Genomic DNA, 19,209 nt, shown 5'->3' with positions numbered 1-19,209 from the left:
GATAACACATCAAAGTGTTGGATGGCTGCTCCTAAAAAGGCCTTATCAAATACATACATTAGATAAACAAACATTTATACAAACCACTGTAAATGTATGCAATGTACATTCAGTTAACTTTATCATCACTGATTCAAATCAAAACTCTAACAATGCACTATATATATGTTTTTAATTCAATTTCCTACAATGCTCTTCAGATTAAAATGGCTTATCTATATAGAGGTACGAAACACAAACACATAACATGCTGTGATTGACTCCATGAAATACAAAAAGATGCATATTTATCATGATCATAATTATAACACATCAGAAGAAAGGTTTCTAAATATTTTGAGAATGCACTGCATAACAAACAGGCAGAATTTGGAATAAATACCTTTTGAAATTCTTTGATGTTTGCCACATTGAAAGAAAATATATGATCTTTAGCTCCAACATATAGTCTTCCCCGCTCTTCATCTAATACAAATGTGTTGTAGTTTGAGCTGTTGGCCAAGCCATTGAATGTTATTAGACTGTTGGAGTCCACCATTTCTGAAAAATATAAACAAACTGGTTAAAATAAACTGTATAACAAAATAAAGTACATTCACTCTAAAGTTGTATGGTACTACAAAAAATGTTTTGGTGTAAGCGCAAAAAACAGGGAACTGAAACTTTTTTTTCTGTTAGCTGCATATCTGGTGTCAATCCTCATAATTGAAGTATATACTTGAACTACAACGCTACTGCAGTTGATAAAAAACACTTAATAACTTCCTTAAAATTCACAATAGCCAAACATTTTTTTCCCAGAATGTGGAAAGGTTAGCTTCCCTGTCATCTGTGTACCCTCTGAATAGATTCACGCACTTTATTTGTCTTTGTGACCATAAACACCAAGACTGATAGTGGTAGGAAACCCAAAATGTTATACTAAGTATGTTACCAGAATCACAAAGGTGAAAGAAAATCTTTTAATGGGGACACTTGTTTTGGCTGTCTAATGCCTCGTACACACGACCAGTTTTCCCATCGGGAAAACTTCCATGACAGCTTTTGGCCAGGAAAACTGGCCGTGTGCATGCTTCATGGCAGTTTTCCCGACAGGAAAACTGCCGGGAATCCTGTCAGGAAAAATGAGAACTTGCTTTTTCCCTGCGGTGGACCATACACATTGCCGGGATTCCCGGCCAAAGCTCTCACTGCAGTTTTCCCAACGGGAAAACCTCTGGTGTGTACAGGGGGAAAGTTACCAACCAGGTTCTCGGTTTTCCCCCTAGGATTCGAGGCGGACTTTTTACCGCCAGGAATCCTGGTCGTGTGTAAAGGGCTTTAGAATGAATTCCCCTCATTTTGGAAAAAAGTTCTCTCATTTCTTATTCAGTCTCCAGGACAGGAAGTAATGGAAAAAAACCTTCCGTACGCTATTCAAAGCTCAAAATAAAAAGATGTTTTAATTAAATAAGAAACATGTTATACTTTACATGCTCTGTGCAATGATTTAGCACAATGTGGCCCCAAACCTCCTCTTCTGGGGTCCCCCACTGGTGTTTTCCATGCCTCTTCTTCTCCATCTGCCCCATAGCAAACAACTTGCTTTGGGGAAGGCATGTATGCTTGACCCCAAGCTGGAATGTGGGCATCTATTGACTGTCTCTGTGATCAGAGGGAGCCACTGCCCCAGTGCTGGATCGAGCTAGGATTCAGGTATTTATAAAAAGGGCGAGGGGGGATTAATTTTATTTATTTCAGGTCCTTATATAGCGCCGTCAATTTACGCAGCGCTGATACAAACACTGGGACTCTTTTTACCCTAATGCAGAGAATGCATTAGGGTAAACAATGGCTAGGCTTTATGAGCATGTTAAGGCTTTATTTTCAAATGTACCTTAAAGTGGAACTTTAGTCCTGAATTTTAAAATGGGTGGACAGACAGGCATTTTAAAGCTTTGTCTCTCTTCTGCATTAAAGTTACTTAACTGCCTGTCCGCCCTTGAACAGTGAGTCGCGCAGCTCACTGTACAAATTTGGCAATGCTGAATCTAACTGAGCTCCCACACAGAGTGACATCATCATCGCCCCGTCAATGACAACTGAGACCTGGAAGCCGAAGATGTCAGTGGCCAGGTAGGGAGTTTAGGGGCTCTGCATCGCTGGATCCAAGGTGAGTATTGTTCCACTTTAAAGACAATCACTGTTTTCAAAGATATCTGAAGAACATATAAGTGTATAATATAGCTGCCTTATATAGATTTCACCTCTGCATTTAGCTTTTTGCCTAGAGTTTATCTCATTGAAAACTGAAACAAGTAAGATACATTTTGACAATATTCCCCAACTACTGTAAATAAACTTCACTTAGTACCAGGTTTAATTGCATCACAGTATAAATAAATAAATACATTTTGAGCAATGAAAGAAGTGTGCTAGGATCCTTTCAAAGGTAAAAAAAGCAACTGGTCAAGCATTAAAGGCCCTAACCTCACCCTAAATAAAGCTTTCTAAACAAGTATAATGCAAACTCTGACCTACACATGCTGACCAGTTGCCACAAAGGAGGTTTGGTAGATGTTTCTATAAGCCACAAGGGTCATATGCTCACTTTGACCATGTCCTAAATGTTTAGATGTCATAGCCTTATAGGGGAACTGAACTTTTAACCTTAATTACAAGATGAAGAAAGCCATATTACTTTGATTTCACAGACCAGTTGCATTATTGACCATGACCTACTGTTGTTGTCGTCAATAGTGTAGATTATATCAATACATTTAATTAAATATTTTGGTTCCATTTTTGAAAATGTAGTAATAGTAAAACCTCACATAAAAATGCATAAGCATGAGGTATAATATGTTTGTGTTTTATGTTAACACTTTACAAAAAAACTAAAATTACTTGTGAACTGTAAAGAATTTAAAAGTGTTACTTGGTTGCTAAAATTTGTATGAACTACATTTTCAGAATTCTGACACACTGTAAAAGCAACAAACATTCGTAATACCGTATTTCTTAAAAAAAATACTTCTGCAGAAAACTAATAATATCTATACCAATGTCATTTCCGAAAAAACCTACATCCTTTCCATGGTTTCCATAAAAATAAAAAATACAAAAGCAGAATATCCTGGATGCCTCAATGAGAAGATCTTTCAATATAAATATTAGAAACTTCCAAAATCCAGAAAGTGAAAGAAAAATGACCATCGATTATAATTAGGGTTGCTATAGAGAAGCAATAGAAGTCTTAAAGCAGAGCTAATGCCAGATCCCCTTTTCTTTTGACCACAGTCACCATGTAGAAATTCTGAGTTAAATACAAAGAAAATATCGAACATTAGGAGAAAATGTAAAATATTCTCTCCATACACCAAGCCTTCTGGCTGCTTCCTGTAGGCACAGGTGAAGGAAAGCTGCAATTTTAGAATCACTTAGGCACAGCAGGCAGGAGGCGGGGGTGTAAAGTAAGTATATTTTACATTTTCTCAGAATACATTTTTATTTAAGGTCCTCTTTAAAATAAAACTAGAGTTAGGACCAAATTTCTACTAGCAATCCACTAAACTATTATGCATTATCTTTTGTTCACACATCAATGATTTATCTGCAAATTCACAAATAAATGTCACCTTAAGAAAGTCCTTTTTTTGTTAATTTAAATCTCAAGTAACTTATTTCCATATCAAAAGCAGGCACTGTATTTGTGCAGGCTTAGTGGTCTTGAAGGACAATAAAATGCTTCACACATTCCTGCCAAACCTTTTACAGTCATAAGGACTACAATGGTTAGGAACAGGATACAGTCAATTTCCTTGATTTAATATTGGGTAATTTATAATAACAGATTTGTTTTATGCTGCAGCAAGAAGCTGGAATGCATTCCCCAATTACGCAGTATTCTGTAAGAATACAAGATGGAAGTAATTATGCGACATTTTTTTAATTTTATGGTACATCAGTATTGCAAATAAATGTTAAGAAAACATACATTATTGCACATTCTTGATTGTGTAGATGAATGGAATATATCTGGAGACATAAGACATACGGCATGACTTGAAAAGATCTTTGTTCTAATATTGTCTTGCAAGCTGACCCTTTTTGTGACCTTGAGTTTCATGCCACCTTATCTGCACATGTCACAAAGTGTTTCTGCCTTGTCATCACATATGTTTTACTTTCATCAATGTACTGTAAGCTCTACAGGGAACAAGATCTACACTCCAATATTGCAAAGCTTGAACATGCTCTATGTTAATTATGCTCTCTATGTTAAAAGAAAAGAAAATCCCACTATAAAAATACCTAGAGGATATTTAGATGTATGTTAGTATTGGAAACAGTTCATGAGTACTGACTAGCAACTCATCAACATGTAACCAAGTGTGAAGGAACACTACGATTGTCTAGCAAATATAAATCCAAGATTGATAAAAAAGGGAAATTAACAAGATGGTGTGGTCTCTGTATTTAAAAGGTAAAAACTACAAAATGTGTTTTTTAAATTAGACTTACAGCACATTTATTTTTTAAGTTGGTTAGAAGTATTCCCCTAATGCACTGTACATACGATCGGACCTTTGTCCGACCAAATTCACATCGTAATTCCGACGGAATTTCATCGGAGGAAACAGAACATGTTCTCTATGTAAACTCCGAAGGAATTTCCGATGGAAAAAGTTTGTCGGACTTTTTCCATCGGAAATTCCGATCGTTTGTACGAGGCATTAGTTCAATTGTATGGGAGGATATATGTTCTATGGGAGCACATATTTACTATACAGTATTCATATATATATTTTTTTTTTCTGAAGTGAAATGTGATTTGTCAGTTTGCACTTAACATCACCTGATATAAATGTTAAATTATGCGTACTATGTCAACTACTGTAAATTCAGGAAGATGTTTCAATACCCAAGCCAATATGTACACTGACAAAATCTTGTATGAAATTTTTGTTTTGCCACCATGTTTTTGTCTTGCTGCGATATAGGGCTTTGCTTCTACCTGAATGTATGATAATTTAGCTGTAAATATTGAAAGTCAGGACTCTACAGTTCCTACTCCAAGGGATACTATCATGATTATCGATGGCATGCAGGGTAGTCTGTCCTGGTATACTGGTATTGCAAAAAGACATGCTGGCTTCTATGAAACCTGATAAAACTTATGAATACAATATGAAAGATTATGTGTATGCCACTAATTAAAAAGAAAAAAAGATCAAGCTTAGAAACACTACTGTTGCTGCTACTGTTACTACTACTACTGGAAAAAGACATAGCTAGCACTGTGTAAGAAAGTCGATTTTTTTTCTAGCTTACATAATTTTAAAGTTATGAACACCTTGTAACAATACAACAGGACTGCATAATAAAATGTATAATAAATATTTTTAGTCTTAAAGTAGAAGTGTTGCTCAAAGCAAAAAATCTGATTTGATCATTGTTTCCTGTATAAACACATTTAAACAAGGAATGATTTGTTGCTAAGAGAAATAGCCACAGTCATATTGCTCCACTATTCATACATTACCATTAGTATTTGGAAGCAATTTTCAATTATTTTATTAAAGTAAGTATAAATTGTGTTACTGATGTGCTATGTATTTTCTGAATCAGTAGCTTTTTAAGATCTGTGAGGCTTTGTTGTCTTACATATTAAAGTTATGTGCTAATTAGCATTTTATATCTATTGTGTTAGCCATGACATTTTAAGACCTAAACTCAAAAGCCCTGTACACACGATCGGTTTGTCCGATGAAAACAGACCGATGGACTGTTTTCATCGGTCAGACCAATCGTGTGTGGGCCCCATCGGTTTGATTTCCATCGGTAAAAAAAAAAAATAGAACATGTTTTACATTTTTCCTATGGATGAAAAAACGATAGAAAAATCAGATCGTCTGTATGGAACTCCATCGGTCAAAAATCCACGCATGCGCAAGACTGATGAAATTCAGCTTCATCGGATATCCGATGAAAAAATCCATCGGATCATATATAATATGTGTGTATGAGGCCCCGTACACACGACCGAGTTTCTCGGCAGAATTCAGCCAGAAACTCGGTTCAGAGCTGAATTCTGCCGAGAAACCCGGCCGTGTGTACACTTTCGGCCGAGGAAGCCGACGAGGACCTCGGCGAGGAAATAGAGAACATGTTCTCCATTTCCTCGTTGTTCTATGGGAGAACTCGGCCCGCCGAGCTCCTCGGCGGCTCCAGGACTGAACACGCCGAGGAACTCGATGTGTTTGGCACGTCGAGTTCCTCGGCCGTGTGTACGGGGCCTGAGGCTAAAATGTTCGCTTTCAAAAAAAGAACCAATCAAAACTGGGCTTATCAAGGAATATAAACATTCAGTCATTATAAATGTAAAAAAATTCCCCTGAAGGATATCAATGTCTCCCTTTTTTACTTGCCAATTGAAGAAACCCAGTTGATGTCTGTCAACTACATTTTACATTGCATGCACAGAAGGTGGGTGACAGTGTATGACAGGTCAGCATCTGTCAGACTTCAAGTGACATCTGACCCATTTATAGCTTCTGCAATGGCAGCTTCCATATTTCTATTTTCATTTGGTCAATTTAAGGTAACAGGGGTTCGACTGTTGAATCTGCATTGCACAGTCAGTTAAATATGTAATAAGTAATTTGCCTTAAAAGTACACAAAGACAACTAAAACAACTATCAAATGTACCTAAATAAATAAACATACCAATAAAACAAATAGCAAGCTCACTTCTACCCTCCTATTGAAGGAGAAGTATGGCCATTTTGTTGTCCATAGTTATCTTCTGGGTCATAGGAGTGCACTTACTTCTGCTCTCTTGAGACCCAGAGTCAGCTTATAGTGGCTATTGCCCACTCTGGAAAGTTCCCAGAAATATTGCTAGGACCTACCCAGCTGCCTGATTGACAGCTGGCTCCTGCTCTCAGCAAGCAGCTGAGAGCCAAAGCCAGCTGCTCCTGCCACCCCCCCCAACCCAGCACTCCAGTGAGTATTGGAGGAGCAGAGAGGAGAGCAGTGACCGACAGACCAAGAAGTGAGTGATCAGTGGCCAAGTAATTGCCCAGTTCTTAGAGATGACCTGGGACAGCTGCAGTATCAGTGTCATAGATGCGAGTATGAGCATTTTTATATACCCCAAACTTCTCCTTAAGTCTCAATGTTATATAAAGTAGCTGTATTTTTATCTTTTCTAGCAATATATTAGTACAACCACATTGTGAATATACAATTGGTCATATAAAACATGATTTCACAATGTCAAAAGAACGGTTTTAATGTATCCAATTTTCTGTGGAAGTATGCATTAAATATTCTAAAGCTACCTGATTTTGTCGGGTGCTTAATTTAAATGAAAAGAAATTGAGTTATAAAATTGTTACATGCCGTTAACTACTTTAAAGCTTAGCAAAACGAGCTGGGGTCAACAATATTTCATTGTGCCCCTAAGAGTCATAAACCGCTTTTATATGAGGTCTTCATAATTTTCCATGGGGAAAAGTTTTTGGAGTGGACATTTGTTTTCTATTAGCTGTCAGCTTCCTAAAAGGCAAACACCAAAGGCAGAAGGTATTATGAATTAGAAACATAGCAAGAAACAATAACATATTATTGAAAACCAGTTCTAAAAAGTCTGATTAAACACAAAGACACAACAAAAGAGTAAAACAACTCTTAATGAGAACAGAATCTGTTTCTAGCAAAGCCCCTGACAACAGGAAAACGAAAAAAGGTATAGCCTTCGTAAAAAAAAGAAAAAAAAAATGTAAGGAATGAGCCAGCAGTGCAAATTAACATGCTTACAAGAATGCTTGTTATTAAATGATGGGCAAAATATGGAATTACATTTTTTGCATAACAATAAGTGACACACTTGTCTTACAATAAGGCAAACTATGCACAAGTGTTTATAACAAAACTCCAGCAATGACTAAAAAAAAAAATACGTATGCAGTGGAGCCCCTGCACTGCAAGGGTTAGATGTTCATTAACTCTAGGTGATGAGAATTAAGGTCGAATACTTAAACTCAAAAGTGAAATTAGCGTAACTTTCCAGGACAAATGTCTAAAGCAAAAAATGAATCAATAAACAACAAAATGCCATTCAGGCACACACGCTAGGCTGACAGGCGGGGTAGAGAGAGGCAGGTTGTGGTGAATGCGAAAAATAGTGGCTCCTTAGGCTCCACATCACACAGCTGCCTAATGAGTGTATGAACTGCTCCTTTGCCACCTCTTCTACCCGGAGTCTCTCAGCTGTCCTCGTCTGCTTTTGGCCTGAATGTCTGGCACTTCTACGGGCACCGGTGCTGCTTGCACATATTGGCCATAAGGCTCATACATTTCCACCATAGTCATGGGTTTCTGATGGGTAGGAGTAAAAGTATCTATTTTGAAAAGGCATCCCAAATGTGCTTCCTGTTTGCTTTGAGGCAAGTGTAAGTGATCGTCTGATATCACAGACTGAGCATGGTGTAAGGAGAAAAAACATTGTGCAATCAGGACTAGGAGGAGGAGGAGGAGCCGATAACCATGCTGATTGAGATTGTTATACGTGATTTTTTTACCCTGTGGTGGGGTCTAATCTGGAGGTGAGCAGGTTTTTCACCTAGAGGTGTGGGTTCACATGACACAAGATGAATATAGAAGAGTTGTGAATCACTTATCACACTGTGGTGTCTGTCACGATTAATTGGTGCTATTATCACTGTACCATTTTTTAGAGTTATACTTACATAAGTGCATTTAATCTTTAATGTTATTGTGATAGTTGCACTGCACTGTTTTTATGTTTGACTTGGTCTAATTCTTACCATACTCTTTGTTTCAGCAGGCTCCCTGGACTGGTTACCCGAAACATCTTCTATAAGACATTCCAGGCCATGACTACATGATGACATCATCAAGTACAAAACAGGACCAATAGCTCTGCATTGTATGTAAGGATGGCAAGGGGAAGTGAAGTAGAGGACCAACGCCTGCAGGAACATCCTCATCCCCTAAAGCTGACAAGCATCCTTTACAGTGAAGGGGAAGGGAAGGAAGGGGGTGCACTGCAAGGGTAGATTGTTTTTCAAACTTCTGGAGGCAGGCTTTAAGGAAAAAGAGGGCATAGTAACATTTACATTATGATAGCATCAGCTTATGTCTTTAATTGAACAGGCTTGTAATAAACGTACATTAAAGGATAACTCCACGTTAATGGGAAAATAGAAAATACAAAAAATATTGAATACAAAAAATACATACTATAAAGGGTCAGGGCTTTTTTTCAGGGGGAACTTGGGGGAACTCAGTTCCACCACCTTTGGCTCAGACCCTTTGGTGCCTGCTCTCCACAATCACTTGTAAACACAGAAGTCTGGTTTCTGTGTTTACAAGTGACAGCTTTGTAACCCCCTGAACTCTGCACTATGTATGTAATGCAATTCTGGTATTTAATACCCCTTTAAGACCCTTCTACTGTTTGTGATATCTGAACAGGTTGTGGTTGAGTTCCTGCACCTATTTTCTGAGGAAAAAAGCTCTGTAAAGGGTATATAATTTACTATTGCTACACAAGTCATATTGTAATTTAATGTTATTAAAAATTACATTTCCTTTTCAGTCTGCAGCACTGTAATTTTCTGTAAAATGCAATGTAATATAGCAACCTGAACGTGTTCTGTACACAAGGGGTGTTCGGAACCCCCCAGATTTGTAATTTCTAGCTTGTGTGATTGGCTTACTGATTTTCCCAGAAGTCTCCATGAAGAGACAAGTCATATTTTGGGCATCTTTTGCAACAAAAATTACCATTTTTGTGAGATACTCCCAAAGGGAAATCATATCTAAAAGGATTAAGACCCTGCCATTTTCATTATTAGCACCCTGCAAGTGCAGCAGCTGACTGATTACTATGAAGTCACTCCTATTCACATGCACATGGGCACAGACAAACAAAAAAAAAATGTAGGAATTTACAAAAAAAGTTTTTTTAAATCCGTGCAATGTATATAAATCACCCAGATGAGTTTGTTCTCAACACAAGTGGAGTTACTCTTTAAATCTTCACCCAAGTCCACCCAAGACCATTATTTTCACAGGGTGACAATGCTGCTGTTCTGTGTCACCCTGTGTTTGTTACCCCAGCATTTCAAATTCCTGATATGTGCCTGCTGTACCATGTACTTGTAAGAAAAAGTATCCTATTATCTTCTTTTGGGGGGGCGGGGGCAGGAGAGCTCATCATGGTCAATTCCCTAGTTGTGCTGGGAACTCAGTGTGCTCTCCTCTAAGGATTAGACTTGTCCTGATTAGACTTGTCCTGACTTGTCCTGCACAGCCATTCACTGGGAAGATCAGTTAACTGGTGCTTCTCCTCCCCCTAGCTCTTATGCAGCTGAGAACAAAGGGATTGTGATCACTTATAAAAAAATAAAATATATATATTTATAACTGTTTTTATTTTAAATCTATACACAATCGGTTGTGTATAGATACACGGAATGGGTTGTTTTACAAGGTGATCGTTTACAATCACTTTAAGGCCCCGTACTCACGACCAAACATGTCTGCTGAAACTGGTCCGCGGACCAGTTTCAGCAGACATGTTTGGCCGTGTGTAGGCCCGAGCGGACCATTTTCGGGCGGATCGGACAGGTTTCCAGCGGACAACTGTTTCCTGGACTTGCTTTAAAACAGTCCGCTGGAAACCTGTCCGCCCGGACATGTACGGTCGTCTGTACAGACCTACCTACATGTCCTGCCGCCCGCCATCCCTCGCATGCGTCGAATGACTTCGACGCATGTGTGGAAGCATTTTAAAGGCAGGCCGCCCACGTCGCCGCGTCATTGTTGCGGCGACACCGCGGACACGCCCCGCGTATTGTTTACGCGCGGACCTCTGTTCGATGGTGTGTACAGCCATCGGACAGAAGTCCCCGGGCAGTCCCCGGGCAGACATGTCCGATGAAAACGGTCCGCGGACCGGTTTCATCGGACATGTCTGCTCGTGAGTACTCGGCCTAAAAGGAATTGGAAAAATATGAATCTACTGGAAGGATCAATAAGTAATAAAACTTTGGTACAAGGAGAAATCACAAAGATGCTGTGTTAAAGGGACACTAAAGGTTCATGTCTTTTCACCTTAATGCATCCTATGCATTAAGGTGAAAAAACATCCGACAATACCGCCCCCCCCCCCCCGGAGCCCCCGTTTTACTTACCTGAGCCCTCAAAAGTCCCACACTCGCGCACGACATCCTCTTTGCCGCTGAGCCTCACTGTTGATTGGCTAGAGTGGATGGATTGAAAGCAGCGCAGCCATAGACTTGCACTGCTGTCAATCATGTTCAATGACGTGTCACGCCGGGGGCGGGATCCAGTGATACAGTGAGCGACAATAGCCGCCAGCTGAATCACGGGAGCGCGCACGCAGGAACTCCACACCATGCGAGCTTGCTCGCATGAAGGTGTTGAGTTCTTGCAGGGAGAAGCCGAGACAGCCGCCGAGGGACCCCAGAAGACCAGGTTTGGGGCCACTCTGTGCAAAACGAGCTGCACAGTGGCGGTAAGTATAACATGTTTGTTATTTAAATAAAAAAATTCTCTTTAGTGATCCTTTAACATTGTAGTGACAGACTGCATCATGTAGTGTATGTTGTGTTTGATTTTGACTGTACTTACACATTCAAATGGATAGAAAGGCTTTCATGCTCAAAATTGGTGATCAACACCAGGCTAAGATGATATGTACTATATAAAAAAAGTTGTTATCTAGAAAAAAAATTACAAAATAATTATATATATATATATATATACACACACTATAAATATGCCCATACTAAAACAGATGATCAAACAGTTCCAACCAGTGAATTTGCATTTCGATCCACAATCACAGCACTAGTATACCATGAGCCTCTACCCACAATTGAAATGCAGCTCACCAAATATAATTGACCTCCACACAAATGGCAGGTAAAAACATGGACTAAAGTAGTATCCACATAACAACCTCTAAATCTTCTTAGGCCTTTTTTTATGTACTTATGCACTTTCACACATATCCGTTTGCGCAATTTTCACGCAAATGCATGCACATTTCCACACATGAGCGTAAGCTTGTTCTCGCATTGACAATGTTAATGGAAAACCTGTGAGAATTTGCTAGCGAACATGCTCGATTAGGCAAAAATTAGCGCAAATTTTTCTATTATTTTTTTTTCACTGCAGAATACACAGCGCTTGTTTAATGGGCTGTATTTTAGCTCAGTAAAAAAAAAAAGAAGCTGTACTGAGCATCTTTAAGCTGCAGTGCACATGAGGCCTTAAAGTGGATTGCCAGAGAACGCCCCTCATATAATTATCAGTTAAAGGGAAAACAGCATAAAAGTGGTTCCAATTGTAAAATTATGTTTAAAAATGTATTAAAAAAAATGGACACTCTCATGTGGATAATGCAGCACAGTACCATTGACAAAGCATGAAAGTAGGTGAAAATGGCCAGACATTATGTCATCATAAGTAGCTCTGAACTCCAGGCAAAATGTACTATTTTCAGTATCATTGTGGTGACCCCCATCAATTTTTGCCCAATGTACTGTATTTAGCTGTAAGAACAACTTCATCAAAGTAATTCCTAGTGATTAAATGGGTTGAAATTTCTACATGGAGTTACAAAATCTCTCTGGCTATTCACTATAAGATGATTTGGAGAGTGTTGATAGCGTGGATGAGAGATTTCTGCCTGCTTTGATTTGCAGTTTGTTTATAGGTCAGTTATATTTGGTGAGCTGCTCTTCAATCATTAGTGAAGGCTAGTAGTGTGCTAGTGACATACATGCGGAATTAAGCACATACTGAATATTCAAACTTTTTTTGTTATTCAATTTTGTAATTTTTGCTCCTTTTTTGTTATAACGCTGCCTTTTTCAATGTTTTTTACTGCTCACAAAATGAATATTTTGCGTGAGACATTGGTTTGCAGCCCAAATGAAAAGTACCTATCACTTGCAGAATGCAGAGCTAGAACTGTTAAAAGTAAAAGCAGATCTTTATTATTTATAAGATAACTTTTAAAAAAGACAAATTCTGTATAAATTGCTTGGATAAGGTTTACAAGTAAACCACATGGACCCATATCGAATAAATATGAGTAATGTAGCATTACATGGATTACATATAGAAAGAACCCCAAGGGTGGCCAGGCAAGTATGTAGTAAGGCATGTTGAATTATTTCCTATGCTATCAGCACATCATAAATTTCCCAAGGAAAAGAACAATAAAGTACAGTACACAAGTATGTCTCTGTTTTAACTTCTAGCAATTAAGCTGCATGCTGATAAAGAGAAGGGAGACAATATATCAAACAGTGAGGGTAGGCTTTCATTTTCTGTCCTTCCTTTCTTTTTCATCTCTGTAGCACAACATTAATTACAATACTGCTTCTTTTTAGGGCGTCATTCCAGCTTCCTTTCAAGAGGACGCAAAGCAGAGACCTTCTGACGTCTTACTTTAAGACAGAAATCTATCACACAGACACCAACACCCTTCCCCTCGTGAAGTTTGAGATAAATATGATTTACTCCACCCTCTGGGAACATTTGCATGTTTATTTTAACCACAACACTCATCTGGAACTAGCTTTTGGATTATATTTTATTCTTTAAATATACCATCTGACTCATGTTTTAGTTGGTGGCACCCTCAATACGTTGCTGCTACATCAATGAGACCATACCAGAAACTTGTGGTAGAGGAAAACAGTGCCACTTGTATCCTGAGCACACTACATTAGCATAATACAATTTACATAGCTGATTGTGTAAGTAGTGGTGTTTTATCACTTCATGTGCTATTATCACACTTTCTATGTTATTTTAATGACCATTATGATAAAAGTCAATTCACAAAGATTATTGCAAACATTACTGCTTATGGTAGACATACATTTTGATTGGAGGACATTGTTTGCTAAAGCTTTTTTAACATTTATGGTTCTTTTTTCATTCTTTGGGGTATCACAGTGCTGACGATTTTCTGCAACGGTTTCTGTCTACATGCACTCATGCCAAGGAATGCTACTTGGCATTTGTCAGCATAATTCTCCTGACGATGACCTGGTATGTATTTTTAGGGGGAATGCTATGCCTTTTTTGTTTTTTATGTGTGCACAACTTCACTAGAAGGTCCCACCTAACATGTTTTTTAAAGGAATAGTGCATTGTTAATGGTTTATTTTAAGCCATATTAGAGCAGAGCTCCACCCAAAAAAGGGTAAGCTCCATGTTTCACACCCTCCCCCCCATCCACTGTCACATTTGGCACTTTTTTGGGTGGGGGAGCGGGTACCTGGTCATGACAAGTACCTGCTCCCACTTCCGGGTCAGATCGGCGATCGGCGATCTATGACATTTCTGACCCTTCCTCCAGTCCTTACGCCCACTGCCTTCTGAGACACACACAGGTCCCACAAAATGGTGGTACCATTCAGAAAGTGCAGCATGACTTGAGCATGTGCAGTAGGAAACAGGCTGTGAAGGCCTTAGGCCTTGTACACACGATAGGATAGCCAGAGGACAACGGTCTGAAGGACCGTTGTCTTAGGTTAACCGATGAAGCTGACTGATGGTCCGTCGTGCGTACACACCATCATTTAAAAAAACGATCGTGTCAGAATGCGGTGACGTAAAACACAACAACGTGCTGAAAAAACAAAGTTCAATGCTTCCAAGCATGCGTCGACTTGATTCTGAGCATGCACAGGTTTTTAACCGATGCTTTTGCATACTAACCATCGGTTTTGACGTCCATCGGTTAAATTTTAAAGCAAGTTCTAAGGGTAAGCTCCATGTTTCACACCCTCCCCCCCATCCACTGTCACATTTGGCACTTTTTTGGGTGGGGGAGCGGGTACCTGGTCATGACAAGTACCTGCTCCCACTTCCGGGTCAGATCGCCGATCGGCGATCTATGACATTTCTGACCCTTCCTCCAGTCCTTACGCCCACTGCCTTCTGAGACACACACAGGTCCCACAAAATGGTGGTACCATTCAGAAAGTGCAGCATGACTTGAGCATGTGCAGTAGGAAACAGGCTGTGAAGGCCTTAGGCCTTGTACACACGATAGGATAGCCAGAGGACAACGGTCTGAAGGACCGTTGTCTTAGGTTAACCGATGAAGCTGACTGATGGTCCGTCGTGCGTACACACCATCATTTAAAAAAACGATCGTGTCAGAATGCGGTGACGTAAAACACAACAACGTGCTGAAAAAACAAAGTTCAATGCTTCCAAGCATGCGTCGACTTGATTCTGAGCATGCACAGGTTTTTAACCGATGCTTTTGCATACTAACCATCGGTTTTGACGTCCATCGGTTAAATTTTAAAGCAAGTTCTAATTTTTTTGACTGAAGGTTAAATAACCTATGGGGCCTACACACGATCGGTTTGGACCGATGAAAACGGTCCTTCAGACCGTTCTCCTCTGGCGATCCTATCGTGTGTACAAGGCCTAACTTACACAGCCAGGACCTGCACCCGAAACTGATTGACAAGTCGGCTCGGGTTGCCAACATCGTGGAATCCCTGGACAGGTATGTGTCTTTATATACTTTTTTGTTTTTTCTACAGACTGTAGCTTCTCTTAAAAAAAGCTGCTCCCCACCAAACAGTATTTTAAAATTGTTGGCATTCATACATGGTCCAAAGGACAGTGCCCAGCTCCTGATGTCATTTGCTTTATTTTGAAGTGTCTCCATGCTGGTTTTTTTTTAACAACAATAGAACAATCCAAAAGAGAAATTTAATTTAGTAGCAAATAGTATTTTTGTTTCTTTCTAAATGTCACTTATGCTGTAGTACATCCTACAGATGCACCACTTCACACTAAATTATTATACAGGATTTATATAGTGCCAACAGTTTAAGTAGTGCTTTACAACTTGAGTGTAGACAGTACAAATACAATACACTTTAATACAGTAGGAATCAGAGGGGCCTGCTCATTAGAGATTACAATCTAAAAGGGAGGGTCAAGGGATACAAAAGGTAATAACTGTGGGGGGTGAGCTAAAGGAGAAAGTGAAAGTACAGTTGTTAGGTGGAGTCCAGAAATGCTTCTCTGAAGAGAAGGGTTTTTAGGGATCATTTTCCCCACAAATAAAGTTTTCTTTTGGTGGTATTTAATCACTGAACAGGAAGGGGTGCACAGTATTGACATGATTAATATACCATTAAAATACTTATATTATATATTTTTATATCAGTTTCATAAGTGCAAAAAACCTCTTGATCTTTTCAAAAATTCAGAGCTGTCCTGTGTCAGACATCCAAGAGTAACAGTGGTTGTGTGGCAAAACTACTCAACAAGGCTGACAACACTTAGTCCCCAAAATTGCTGTGTGTTTCTAGCCACAGTAGGAGTTAGTAGCTGAGTGCATTTTTGGTAGATCAACAGGTATGTTTGTGTACTTGCAGGGTCTTGAACCACTTCAGCCCCAGAAGAATTGGCTGCCCAATGACCGGGCCATTATTTGCAATTCCGCACTGCGTCGTTTAGCTGAAAATTGCCCGGTCATGCAACATGGTACCCAAACAAAATTGATGCCCTTTTTTTCCCACAAATATAGATTTATTTTGGTGGTATTTGATCACCTCTGTGGTTTTTATTTTTTGCGCTATAAACAAAAGAAGAGAGACAATTTAGAAAAAAAAAACAATATCTTTTAATTTTTGCTATAATAAATATCCCCAATTTAAAAAAAAAAAATTCCTCAGTTTAGGCCGATATGTATTCTACATATTTTTGGTAAAAAAAATGCAATAAGCGTATATTGATTGGTTTGCACAAACTTTATAGAGTCTACAAAATAGGGGGTAGTTTTATGGCATTTTTATTATTATACATTTTTCTAGTAATGGTGGCGATCTGCAATTTTTATCATGACTGCTATATTATGGTGGACACATCGGACACTTTTGACACATTTTTGGGACCATTGTCATTTATACAGCGATCAGTGCTATAAAAATGCATTGATTACTGTGTAAATGACACTGGCAGGGAAGGGGTTAAACACTAGGGGGTGATGACGGAGTTAAGTGTGTCCTAGGGAGTAATTCTAACTGTAAGGGGGCTGAGCTGCAAGTGACATGACAGTGACTTTTTTTTGCATTAATACATGTCCCCTGAGGCAGGACCCGGGTCACCAAACAATAACTTGCATATTAACCTTTAAAATTAACATTCTATCATTCTCTCCCATAGACTTTTAAAGGGTGTTCCGCTGCTTTTCGAATTTGCTGCAAACATCTCAAATTGTTCGCTGTTCGCCGAACGGGCGAATAGCCAATATTTGGGTCAAACTCATATTCAACGTGAACATAAAGCTCATCCCTACTGGGGGGGGGGCGGGGTGTTCGGCTCATCCCTAGCCATGACCCACTTGTATTGCTGGGCGAAAATTCAAAGGTACGCCCATTTGCCTACCCGTGCCATTCTGCCAACCTATATCATATCGGCGTGTGGTGGTTGGGAAGTGGATAAAGGGATAAAACAAGATGAAATGTGCATGTGTTATAGATGCATTATTATTATTATTATATGGCTCTGTATGGGACTGCATTTTTTTTACACACGCTTTAAGAAAGCAACACTTCAAACCTTCTACTTTCTACTGCCATCCCTCCCCCCATTTGCTGTTTCTAGTATCACTGAAAACACCAAGTAGAGGTTTTTTGAAGTGACATGTGGGAGTGTTTGAGTTTGGCATCCCTTGAAATGGTTGTTCTGAATAAGCAGGGAGATTGACAATGCTATTAGACATATTATTAAATTAAGGTTCATTTGAATTGGCAAGCCTGTTTCCTGTGAATCAGGAAATATTATAATTCTATATAGTTCACAGTGTGAATTGTAGAATTGTGGGACTATTTATAAAACACGGGGTGGTTAAACATATGGGGGAATTCCATTACAGTGGAATCCATTTTTAGTATTAAAAAACTATAGCATAAGGCAGAAATTTAGAGATAAATCATGTAATTAATTTTCTTGTTATGTCTCACCTCGACTACTGAAACTTCCTCCTTGCTGGATTACCTTTACATAGGCTATCTCCCCTTTAGTTAATCATAAATGATGCTTCCAGACTCATCCAATGCACTAATCATTCAGTGTCTGCTACTCTTCTCCGCTAATCCATCCACTGGCTTCTGCTTCAATTCAAAATACTAACAATAACTTACAAAGCCATCCACAACTATGCCTCAGCTACATAACTAACCTAGTTGCAAAATACAAACCAAATCTTTCTCTTCATTCCTCCCAAGACCTCGTGCTGTCTAGCTCCCTCGTCACCTCCTCCCATGCTTGCCTCCAAGACTTCTCCCGAGCTTCTCGCATTCTATCGAACCTCAATATGCCTGACTATCTCATACTCCATCCATTTTTAGGTGATCCCTGAAAACCCTTCTCTTCAGAGAAGCCTATCCGGCCTCCACCTAACAACTGTACTTTCACTTTCTCCATTAGCTCACCCCCCCACAGTTATTGCCTTTTGTATCCTTTGACCCTCCCTTTTAGATTGTAATCTCTAACGAACAGGCCCCTCTGATTCCTCTTGTATTGAATTGTATTGTAGCTGTACTGTCTGCGCTTATGTTGTAAAGTGCTGCACAAACTGTTGGCGCTATATAAATACTGTATATTAATAATAATATAATAATGTATGATTAATATTGCATTAAAAACACATTTTGTGCTTTGTTTTTATTTCAGTAAATCACAAATGCCAGTGTTTGCTTTGAAAGATTACTTTAGGATGATGTCTTTACATATATTTTGTTTTGTAACATTTGGGCTAAGGCCAGTAATACAACAATTTTATTTCCCTGACTAGACTAATATAAATTACTGCAAACATAAATGATTTCCCTGTTCTTTAGACTCAGCCGCTATGCCATTTTATAGGGCCTCCTGGCATGTAGTGTTTGATGTTCATTTATTAAAATGCCAATTAATGGTTTCCAACAGTAGGAATTCCACTAATTTTTACAATATGGCCAAAAGTCTGTTTTGTAATTGAGGAGATGCCAAGTGTTTCATGCCTAGAATTTGTTAATTGAAACAAATTATGGGTTTTTTCATTCTTCACAAAAGAGCAAAATTGCTTGGAAAATATATAATGTAATTTGCCTGCTGTGATGACTAATGTCACA

At 38.9% G+C, this 19,209-nt stretch overlaps 1 protein-coding gene across 1 annotated transcript in view; it reads right to left on the bottom strand.

The window, feature by feature from the left end:
- The window catches only part of SEMA3A (semaphorin 3A), a 294,077-nt gene that overhangs the window by 212,760 nt on the left and 62,108 nt on the right, over nt 1-19,209 (bottom strand). Inside the window, exon 2 of the mRNA XM_040343438.1 lies at nt 383-540. Within this exon, the coding sequence (XP_040199372.1) occupies nt 383-540 (158 nt within the window). The remainder of the gene's footprint in view (nt 1-382; nt 541-19,209) is intronic.

This window comes from Rana temporaria, chromosome 3 (assembly GCF_905171775.1).
Source record: "Rana temporaria chromosome 3, aRanTem1.1, whole genome shotgun sequence".
NCBI classification, from domain to species: Eukaryota; Metazoa; Chordata; class Amphibia; order Anura; family Ranidae; genus Rana; species Rana temporaria.
Note: the sequence above shows the minus strand (reverse complement) of the source record. Positions and strands in the feature narration are given on the sequence as shown.